Source organism: Lasioglossum baleicum, chromosome 10 (genome assembly GCF_051020765.1).
Source record: "Lasioglossum baleicum chromosome 10, iyLasBale1, whole genome shotgun sequence".
Taxonomy (NCBI): Eukaryota; Metazoa; Arthropoda; class Insecta; order Hymenoptera; family Halictidae; genus Lasioglossum; species Lasioglossum baleicum.
In genome coordinates this window covers 9874098-9886115 of record NC_134938.1, presented here as the reverse complement: position 1 = coordinate 9886115, position 12018 = coordinate 9874098, and the positions used below count along the sequence as shown (strand labels likewise).

The 12018-nt window shown below is 41.6% G+C and overlaps 1 protein-coding gene across 2 annotated transcripts in view; it reads right to left on the bottom strand.

Annotated features, from left to right (window-relative positions):
- Fkbp14 (peptidyl-prolyl cis-trans isomerase Fkb14) overlaps window positions 1-7387 on the bottom strand; it is a 139485-nt gene extending 132098 nt beyond the window's left edge. Inside the window, exon 1 of one of the 2 annotated variants that reach the window (XM_076431644.1) lies at window positions 7101-7387. In XM_076431644.1, coding sequence (XP_076287759.1) covers window positions 7101-7330 — 230 coding nt within the window. In that variant the 5' untranslated portion in view covers window positions 7331-7387. The remainder of the gene's footprint in view (window positions 1-7100) is intronic. The other variant, XM_076431645.1, reaches the window with a different exon arrangement.
- Between the last annotated feature and the right edge of the window lie 4631 nt (window positions 7388-12018).

Genomic DNA, 12018 nt, shown 5'->3' with positions numbered 1-12018 from the left:
GAATTGGATCTAGCCATGGAGGTCATGAAGTCGTCGGCGCAGGGGCATACTGTTTCAAAAGCAGTGAGAAACGTGTCGAATTAACACGAGGAACTGCTAGTTCGCCGAAGCGCACTCGCGGTAATAAGAGATTTATTATTTTTTTTTTTTAATTAGAGGAGAATCTGCCGGGTGGAAAAAAAAATGAATTTTCTTGATATTCCGCAATCGAAACTCTGCGTAGCATCCGTAATATCGAACGCGCCGCGTCAGTTCACCGTCCCCGGTGACCTCCAAACGTGGCATTAACTTTTCCCGGCGCAGTGCGTCTGCCGGTTTCACGATTAACGGTATTGGTAACGGCCCACGAAACAATTTAGACGAGACAACGCGGTCACCTGGCTCGAGTGCCATTCCCGTTCTCGAATACACCGCCAGTCGGATTCGAAACCATGGCTTCGCATTTTTCGACGAGCGAGATAACTATTACAAGTAGACAACGGATTTTATGCATTTCGACAAAAATGAATAATATTTAAATGAATAATATGTAATTTGAAACAGTGAAGACATTGGAAAAAAGTTTAAAGATATTTTTATATTATTTTCAACCCATTAAATGTATTGAGAAAGAAAAATTTCTATTTCACGCCAGTTTGTTGCAAATCGGGTACAAAATTTTTATTTTGCACAAAGGTCCACTGTCTAGTTATGAGTAACAGAAATACATTTTTGATCACAGTAATTATTGTTTGTACTTAAAACTATTCTAGTTGAAAAAATAATTGTTATCCTGCGAGTCCTTTTCATTTTAAATACAATAGTCACGGTCCCTCTCATGTGTATGCAGCTGTTTAATTAAAAACTAACTGTGGTAATACTTTTGTCTGAACAATTTTCCGTGCTAGGTATGCAAAATAAAAATGTTCTACCTCAATTATGACAAACTGTAGTGAAATAGAAATTTAGTTTCTTTAAAGGCATGGTTAACAGGTTGAAGATAATATAACAGAATTTTTAAATTCTTCTAATGTTTTCACTGTTTTAAATTACACCTTAAATTACACCTCATTGTTATAAATGCATAAAACCCGTTGCTTAATCATAGATGTTTGAATTTTGTCGTGAGGCAGTGTTTCGGAAATACAGTTTCCCCGAATGGAAAGTCGTAGGTCGATTGCGGGGGTGGCTCGCGTAAAATGGCGGAAAATCTTCCGATAGGTAGCAGGAAACGATATGTGGGCGAATTTTCAAATGATACGCCGTTGACGGGAATAGGACACCGTTACTCTGCACAAAGAGAAATGTGTCTGTTTGCCGTATACAATATTTTTTGCTCGCATTTTAATTAATGTTAGCGTCAAAGCGGTGGTTCACTGTTCGAAACGCCACGAGGTCAAAAGAGAAACGTTCAAACAGCCGGGATTTCGCATAAAAAGAGAGACGGGCACCGTGGAAGTTTTAACGAGCGATGATTTAGGGAAATGATTATGAAAACACGGGAGAGAACGCTTATCCGATCGCGATACAATTTCGCGCGGAATATTGTGGCTTCAAAGGGCAACGCTGACCGCGCTCTTCGTCGCTATAGTAATATCAAACCTGATGCGGGGCAAAGAGCTTGATGATGCGAGTTTTTATGGACAACTTTACACGCGAATAAATTCCCTGGTCGACAAAGGGTTCGATCTCTGCGAAAACACCGGTGGCTATGAATTTTATGAAAAGTTTCAATGGTATCGAACCGTTTGGAATTCATGTATATGAGAAGTATTATGTTTCCAGCCTTTTGCAGAGACTCTTTCATTATCGCTGTTATGCAGACAAGTTTATCGGGCAGAGAGAGGTTGTGTTTTATTTGCAATTTAATAAGTTTGATGGCGTGTCGCTTGCTTTCAACTCGACGCACGGTGTCCTCCGAAAGGTCCGGAGTTTTCGAAAATACCTCTACTTGATATTGAGTGATTATAACCGTTCAATCTGACTGTTAAAACCATGAAATTTCTATCTGAAAAATTTTTCGAACAAATTCTTTGCTATTCGACGGTTTCGTTGTGCATTTTTCAGTCCAGAATTCAGAAATACCTCTACTTGTGTGATATTGATTAACTATAATCGTTCAATCTGACGGTTAAAACCATGAAATTTCTATCTGAAACATTTTTCGAACAAATTCTTTGCTATTCGACGGTTTTGTTGTGCATTTTTCAGTCCAGAATTCAGAAATAGCTCTACTTGATATTGAATGACTATAACCGTACAATCTAACTGTTAAAACCATGAAATTTCTATCTGAAAAATTTTTCGAACAAATTCTTTGCTATTCGACGGTTTCGTTGTGCATTTTTCAGTCCAGAATTCAGAAATACCTCTACTTGTGTGATATTGATTAACTATAATCGTTCAATCTGACTGTTAAAACCATGAAATTTCTATCTGAAACATTTTTCGAACAAATTCTTTGCTATTCGACGGTTTTGTTGTGCATTTTTCAGTCCAGAATTCAGAAATAGCTCTACTTGATATTGAATGACTATAACCGTACAATCTAACGGTTAAAACCATGAAATTTCTATCTGAAACATTTTCCGAATAAATCCTTTGCTATTCGACGGTTTCAGAGGACCCTGTCAATCAAGATATACTCCATTATTCTTCACAGTCTTAAAATTTTTGACGAGTTCCGTTTTATAGAGTAACCGTGCCGTATAAATCTTCCAAAACTTAGCGAGTAAAGTTGATTGCGCTTTAATGCACATTTTATTTTATTTTACCCCCTTGGGATTATCAGGGAAGACAATAAAACTTCAGTACTATTTTACAAAACAGCGAGAGTCTGTGGAGAAGTTTCGACGAGCCAATCTATGAACAGGAGAATAATTCGGTGGACGGAACAATCCCGAGATAGCGGTTATCACCGGTGAAGTCGATAAGATTATTTTTAGTCTAGTAAAAATGGAGGTCGCCGTTGCACGCGATAACGCATCTTGTTTGCCTGTTAATACTTTTACGAGAAGCAACAAAAGCCGTTATCGGGCTCACCGACGCGGCGTGCCGGCGAGGAAAAACTTTTAGACGATCGTTCACGAGCGAAAAATTCCGTCGCGACTCCGGCAAAGGTGAACATGAACGCGAACGCGAACGTGGACGCATAATTGGTTTCGTGAGGAACGTGTGTGTGCTCGGGAAAGCAGCGGTTTCCGCGCAGGGACGTCACGAGAAGCAAAATCGCCATCGATCAACGGCTCCGAAAGCGAGTTTGTCACCTCCGGATCGAGGAGCAATTAATTCTGCGAACGACTTCGCGGAGCGGACGTCGGGGGAGAGGAGGTAAGTAAACCGGTTGTCAAATCCGATTTCAGATCGCGACAAGGGCCTAAAACGCCCTGGACGTTTCGTTGCCGAAATTTCCGGCTATCGATACCGACACGTCATTCTACTTTAGCCGGCATCCATTGCCGCAACAGTTTTCAGAGGGAAACTTGGGAAACCCCGACACCGAGTGAAATATTCGACCGCTAAGCATGTATTTTAACGCTCGGAACCACCGAGTAAGTTAAAGCGAGCTGATTTTAATTCCTTCTTTTACGATCGTGGAACCTTCATGAACATTTTTCTAATGAACTTCTTCGTTGCAGCACGAAATTTACGTAAATGCAATCTTGTTGTATCTAAAGAAATTTATAGATCAAAAATATATTTATATTCCAATTGTCTGTAGATGCATTAAAACGATGAGATTGCAGTATAATAAAATTTTAAATCCTCAACACCGATTTAAAATGGAATACCAAACAATAATAAATCATTCAAAAGGTACAAATAATAAGTAAACCGAAAATGTTTGTAATACAGTCGGAACAACGCGATTATAATCCGATATCGATACCAACCAAGTTGATACTATTTAAAAATCTACGTTAAAACTTGCAACAGTAAATAAAAAAACAAATGTACACAAAGCAGAATTAGAAATGATACCCGATAGAGAGCTGTTTACTTTCACCTGTATCAAACATGCGTCGATTTCCAAATGTAGCCGAGCACAAAACGACGTTCGATAAATTTACGTTTCCATCAATAACGGAGAAGTAACTATAAATTGATCGATCGAGTATGAGCTGTTTAACACAAAAATGCTGCAATTCAAAACAGTTAATCATTCCATAATTGAGTAAACGGCCTTGTGCACCACCAGACTCGTATAATTAATTGTTGCTGTGTCACACAAATTTTCCGTGAGAAACTGTATTCTTAAAAGTCATAACAAGAAGCACCTGTGCATACAATATTGACAAATTCGCGCGTTGTAATTCTGTCAGACGCGCTATGAGGGAAATATGTACCCGCAAAGACAACGAAAGCATTAACCTTAACGGAACACTTGCTAGGTCATCTGTTTATGTGTTCATCCTGGAAAGTGTCCGCGTTGGCAGCTCGCTCGATCGCCGCGGACCAATCGCGTGGAAGCACGTTTCACTTCGACACGAGTCAGTTGAACCTTCCCGCTTGGTGATCGCATGGATCCTACGTCGATCTTGTCGACGCGCGACGTTGCCACGCAGAGGATCTACATTGCCAGGTCCGGTTTTTATCGAAATTTTGTTCGCAAAAATATTACAATGAAAAGATATCTATGCAATTTTAAATTTCTGTAGGCAAATTTTAAGAAGGTGGTAGTCTTTGTAGTTTTGGAGTAAATAAAAATTGTACACTGTTCTTAACGAATATTATATTCTAGCCCTTTCTGAACATTTTCATAAGCCATAAATGCATAAAGATCCGCACCCTAGATACGAGCTTACTCAATGATGATTTTAATTAAAAACGTTAATTAAACATTTTATCGTTCTATTCGGAAAGACATTTAATTCGTAAATTGACTATGTTTAGCGGTCGACATTCGTTACACCGGAGTACACCGGTCTACGAAATAAAAGTATTTAGGCAAACTGTTAGAAGCCCCTTGACTGCGACTCCAGTTAATTAAGATCCCAGTGAAAACTTTCGAACTTTACCACGTCAACGGGCGTGCGAAGTCTGTCTTCCGGAAAGCTGCAACGTGCAAGCATTGCCGTCTCGGCTCGTTCGAGAAAGTGCGCCATACTGCGGCAATAATTTTAGTCGTTTATACTTAAACGAAGTGTGGTTCGAGCGGTAAAAATGATCGAAGCCGCGGGTTACTGCGTATCAAGCGATAAGCGATCATTTATAATCGAGGCGGCTCGCAGCCTAAACGTTAAAGATCGCTGTAAGGTCGATCTGGCGTATATCTTGCTGCATGAAAAGGACATGTTAATTATTTTCCCTCGAAACTCTAATCGAGACCTGATCACCGATCCAAATTAATAGAATATTTAATCAATCAGCTTGATAGCCTATTATGGAAATCATTTCGATGTAAACTAGCACAAAGATGACTTCGGCAAACGCGAAACTAGGTGAATCGCAACAATTGCTGCTAATGTACGCATTATCAACGTGACATCATCGCGTTCAGCGTGGGTAAACCGCAAATGTGCTTCCGAAATAGCATAACGGGATGTAATATGTAGTTTTCTAGGAAATTGTGTTTGAAATATTTTCAGGTATGTAAAATTGTAGATCAAATATAAAAATCGCGTAAATGCAGTTAAACCGAACGTGTACGTATCGAACTTTCGAAAACGAATGTTTGCTCGGAAACCACCGTGTAACCTGCTCTTTTTTAAATAGCTGATCTGTGTATTTGACCTTTGTTCGTATCACTATGTATAACCCCTTTTACCGACGACATTTAGACAATTATTGCAATCATAAACAAAGTATGTCCTTCAAAAATGCATAATAAAAAAGCACCAGTGCACTCGAGTCGCACGAAAGCAAGATAAACATCAACAGCTGTTGACAGACTATACTTCCGAAAAAATCGTCGTGAAACTATCCAAAATTTTCCCTTGAAAATCAAGTCGAGCACTCGGGATAAAATTTCTCTGCCAAATACTTTCAGAGCGATTTTTATTCACCTTTCAAACGCGACTACGTCAAAACCACGGCGTCCAACAATCGTCACTTGCGTTTAAGATTCTCGTCAATCGCGAATCGGCACATCGGTCACTGATCCACCGATCACAAAAACAGAGTGGAGTTAAAAAATACGAGCATGCAACCGACAGACGACAGGAAGTAAACGGAGCGAGACGTGCACATGGCGAAATATTCGGAGTGGTCAACTTTAAACGCTTCCGAGTTGGAAACGACTGCGTGGAATATGGAAGCTCAGCAATATTTGGATCGTACATAAACAGAGGCCGAAATGTCAATGAGCCACACGCACATTTAATTTTCAAATTAGAACGAACAGTCATCCGTAATATCACACCGGGGGTGCTAAAAATCTCGCGGAAGACAGCATCGCCGAATCGACCAAACAAAACAACAACAACACCGTGCGAAATGTGCTGTGCACATAGCAGAGGGAAACTGCATTCTGGCCGGGAAGGGTTCTTTTACAAGCGTGCAGCGATTTTGAATAAACAATGAGTCGCACGACGAAATTAATTTTCAAATTAGAACGAACAGTCATTCATAATATCACACCGGGGGTGCTAAAAATCTCGCGGAAGACAGCATCGCCGAATCGACCAAACAAAACAACAACAACACCGTGCGAAACTGCATTCTGACCGGGAAGGGTTCTCTAACGAGCGTGCAGCGATTTCGTGCTCGCAGCAGATCCGAATGAACAATGAGTCACACGACAAAATTAGTTTTCAAATTAGGACGAACAGTGATGCGTAAGATCACACACGGGGCTGTTAGAAAAAAATCTCGCGGAAGACAAAACAACAACACCGTGCGAAATGCGGTGTGCACCTAGCAGAGGGAAACTGCATTCCGAACGGGAAGGTTTCCTTTACGAGCGTGGAGCGATTTTGTGCTCGCAGCAGGTCCGAATGGAACTAGTGGCAAGGGGCAGAGTCCGAGGGGCGACGACACGTGTCCCATTTGGCTGGTCGGCGGAAGGAGGGCCGGTTCGCCGGAAGCTGTGGGGTTCGGCGTGCGTAACGCGTGGCGGCAGGCCGTGTCGTGTTGTCCGCTTATCACGAACGTTCGATGCGTGTCCGGCGAATGTCACTGACCTTGAGTCGAACTTGGTGCCGTCGAGGAGCATGCCGGTGTAGTGCATCGTCAGCTGGTCGCCGGTCTTCGACTTGGCGTCGCAGACCTCCGGCTCGTAGACTTTCTCGACCTTGAGACCAGGTTGGCTCTGGTTCGCGTTCGCTAGAACGAGAACGGCGGCGAACACCAGAAGCACCATACGGGAGGACGCGAGCACAACACTCGCGGTATTCTCGGAACGGACAGCCATGGTTCGCAAGTACTCTGACCAATGCTCGTGAGCAACTGAGTCGTTGTCGCGCTGTAGTCCACCGAGCTACCTTCGCCCCCTTCCCCGGAGCGTGAACGCCGCCGCGAACGACGAAGAGCGAACGCTGCCGGTGAACGTTGAAGAAGGAGGGTAGAGCGCACCGTGCCGCCACATTGCGCCGTCTCATTGGCCCCATGGAATATGTAGGTCTCTGCCTCGGCCTCTTTTCCTCCTTCCTCGTTCCTCTTCATCTATCTCTGTCCGGGAGCCCGCTCGCCTGCTCCTCGCCTCTCCTTTTTTCCAGACGGGGCTCCCCGTTTTCTCTCTTTCTCTATCTTCCCTACCCGCGAGACCCCTCTCTCTCTTCATCGCCCACGCCGGCCACTAGCCTCTTCCTTGTTTCTTCCTTCATTCTCATCTCCGCCGCGTTCCACGGTTCGGTTCTCCAACGCCAACCACCTTTTCCTTCTCATTCCTCTTCTTCCTCTTTCTCGACTCGCTTCTTTCCGCCGCACCGCGACGCGCCGTGCTTCTTCTCGGCTCCGTCACCGACGCAGACCTCCAGCTCTCCTCTCTTTTTCTTCCAAGCTGGCCCGCGTCCTTCTTTCCATCAACGACAACCTTCTTTCTCGCTTCCTTGCTGCCCGCGACCCTACACCGCTGCCGGTCACTCTGTCTACCAACGATGAACCCTCCGCCGCGATGCTCCGTCGCGTCCTCGCGCCCCGACTCCATTCGGGTCACTTTGTAATTTAGACCTCTGGACCTCGGGACCTCGCTTTTTTACCCCCTGCGGCGCTCCCCGCGTGGCCCCTGAGACACCATCGCTGGATAATGCGACGCTTAACGTGTTTCCACGGTTAAACGTCTCGACGACCGGGCTGATACGATTCCGTCGACCAATTGAAAGTCGATCTTTAGGGAAGTCGGTATTTTCGTTCGGAACGGGAACTACCATGATTGATAACAACATTTTCTTTGGGTAGTTCTTTTCTTGTGTGCTCGGCGTTTCTGCATTCAAGGCCGTTGCAATGTCACGATAAGTCAGCTTAACCCCTTTGTCCTGCGATTTATTTTACGGTTTCAGTGATTAGAACTTTTTTGTAGTTCGAAATTTTTTAAGAAAGGAGAAAATTTATACTTGTGCATCAACGAAAACAAAATTGTTTTAGCTTATTACAAAAAAATGTTTTAGCTTATAAGAATGACAAGACTCTATTTAATTTAAATTTTGTGCAATTTTTAGTACAATATGTGCTTGGTTAAAGAAATTTATTGAATCAATTCCCATGTAAGAAACTGAATAAATCACAAGATACAGGAGCTGAGTGAACATTTATTTCCCTCGTTAGTAATTTTAATATGTTGAAAATGATACTGCTACCCATTTTTGTCATAAATGCGTAAAATCCGCAGTCTATTATTAACATACATATTTATTAGACTCTGTTCAGAATCTTCGTCACGAGTCTGATACGATATTGTAGGGGTTCATTAAATTATAAGAAGAATTCAATTTTCCTTTATCTCCTCTCTCTCTTGCAATATGTATGTACTACTCATTTTATTATTTATTTACTGGAAACGTTCCCTATTTAATGTCGTCGTAGTATAATCTCTCATTCATTTAAACGTTCCAAATCATTTTTATTCACCGTTGATTGCGCTTATATGGCCTTCATCCGCCGGAAAATCAGCCGATCAACAGATTAACAGGAAATCACAGAAATTCTACACCTCTGGGACAGTTTACAAAATAACTGGGATCAACAGATTTAAGCATACTCTGTTTTACCGAATAATCGCGACAGTTTCTGATAGGAACTATTGGCTAGATTAGAGTTAGACAACTGGCACATATTTTATCATAATATATGTATGGCGAGAATTTAATTAACTCACGATTCATGTAATTGGCGTTTCAGAAGTGATATTACCCGACCACGCTATTCAACTTTTTCTGTTTCATCGTTTTATCTCAATGTGTCTGATAGGCCATGAACATGAATGATTGAACATGAATAATGTTCTACACTCCATATTTTATGAATGTTGCATGTTTCTTATAATTTCTGGATTTATTTCATCATTCGTAACTGCTATCTTATCTAGTAAGTCCAAAAGTGTACGATACAATCGAGAAAACAGAAACCGAGCGACGTTAAATGATATTACATTTATATCTCGCATATGCGATCATACTACGTACATGTTTTTTATTTTAAAATGAAATGCAAATGGTTCATGAGGTATCATGAGTTTTTAAAGTTTTTACATGCTCTGTGGAATAAGCGAATAAAATTCCAGAAAATTACGTTAACATTATATTCATGCTGTTTTCAGTTCATTTGTATAGAATGTGGAGTCTTCATTCAGTGAACCACATTTTCCTTTCATTCCGGATTGCCACGAAACTATGAAAGTAGAAATTTCGCATGCAGACCCGCAGTCTAACAATCGCGCGTTTCACGAATCTAAAAAGAAACGCAAGTGAAATCAATGCACCTGTGCAATTTTTTAGAAGGAAAATACCGCGCGGGCATAGTCTTCAAATAAGCTTCTCAAAATGAAAGCAAAAACCGATACAAGAAGTAGCATTATATTTTTCGTTGTGTTTCGCTAGCTTTTTAAATTCTACCTTTTAAATTCTTTCCATCGTGATTTAAGCCATTTAAATTCAAAGTGCAGCAATTCCACTGCGAAATTTTTGCCATCCACCCTGACCTCGCACCCGGTGATTACTTTGCGTTACCGGATGATTTGAATCATCGACGAAATAATAAATTGGTGAAACAACGTTAAATATACGAAGCTTAAATAAAGATGGCGAAGTTGTAATCTCCGCAGTAAACATATTTTCTTATTAAAAGAAAAGTAACGCTTCGTTGAGCCTGTTTGAAGAAAATGACTTATTAGTAGACCGTGGATTTCATACATTTTTGACAAAAAGAGTGGATGCAATTTATAATAGTATAGAAATTAGAAAAATTTAAAAATACTGTTATATTACTTTCAACCCACTAAACATATTCACGAAGAAAATCAATTTCTGTTTCACTCCAGTTTGTTGCAATTCAGGTAGGAAATTTTTATTTTGCATAAAGATTCTCTGTCTAGCTATTCGAAACGCAATATAATTAGTAGACAGCGGATTTTATGCATTTATAACAAAAATGAGTGTTATTTCGACCTATGAAACATATTAAGAAAGAAAAGAAATTTCTATTCCACCCCAGTTGGTTGCAAATCAGGTAGAAAATTTTAATTTTGCATGAATATTCGCTGTTTAATCATTTGAATTTGCTCGTAAATTCGTAGAACGCAATATACGCTGGTTTCATTCGTTTCTAATATAGTTTCGTTCCACTTCCTTGGTTCTTTCAAAGAGGACATTACGTAAGAAACGCGCCTGGTACATCGACGAAGTTACAACCAACAAAACTGAGTAATCGTCGCAGAGTAATTCATAGAGGGCTGTAAGGACGTCGAACGGGAACAAACGGAGTTTCTCGTCCAGGCCGTCGACAATACTTTCGTCGCTGGTTCCGTCGACGTAATTAATTTCCCTTTCCTCGTCCATCTGTTTTTCTAAGCCTTCGCTCGTTTCTCTTTCCCGTCCAACTTATTCATTTGGTTATTGTCTTGCAAGACTCTTCCCTTTTTGCGCGACCCCCTCGAATCTCCCGTCTTTCGGGCGTAATTCCTTGTTTCCCAAGTTTCTCTCGGTCCTCGCTTTGTCAGCACGCGATACCTCTGCTCCTCCGTATTACTCGGTCCCGCGTTGTTGCTTTTCTTTTTGCGACATTCCACTCGTATTCGCCTCTCGCGTGTACCTACACAGCAGGCATCGTCCCGGTCGCTGTCTTTCTCCTCCAGACCCTCCAGTCACTCCGTTTCTCTTCCACGCTTTTTCCATTCGTTTCTCGCCTGGTTTTCCTGCGTCTCCACACTCGTTTCCCTTCCTCTCCTCTCTTACGTTGATCATCGTCCTACTTTCTTCGCTCGCGAGCCGTGTCACAGCGCAAACCAAGCGGATTCGAGCATCGCGATACGTTTCTTTTTGCGACTAACCGTCGCAGCTCGAGAGCGGTCCGAAATCTCGAAAATCTAGCCGCAATTTAAAAAAGCAGGAGAAATCCACGTTTCAGCATGCGGAGCTCACTCGTTTAAAAGTCGTACACGAGTAAAGGGTTAGGTCTCTTGGACTTCTCACACTAGAATTTAAAGTTTTATCATTTTTTCGTCAAATTGTGTGATATTACTTTCAGAAGTGTTGAAAATTTTTAGTTCCCTGAGAGGGTGGAAGTTTAGCCGAGCATTTTTATATGATGACGCGTCTATTAAAAAATCCCAGGAAGTCATCTTATGTAATCGACAGTTCCTCTGTCCTCTGTAACGGTAAAAGAATCGCGAAACACGGAAAACATAGAAAGCTGAAATTTAGCTCAAAAGGGTGCACGAATATGTTGTGAACCCGGAAATCCTCCAGGATCGAGCGCTAAAATTAAATTAATGTTATTTAAGTTCCTCTGTGACAGTAAAAAAATCTCGAAACACAGAAATTCTCGGTACACAGGTAGCCGTTAGCCCTAAAGGGTGCACAAATATACTTTTATCCTGGAAACCCTGCAGGATTAAGTGCTAAAACTAAATAAGTGGCACCCTCCAGAAATAGGCAAGCCGTTGCT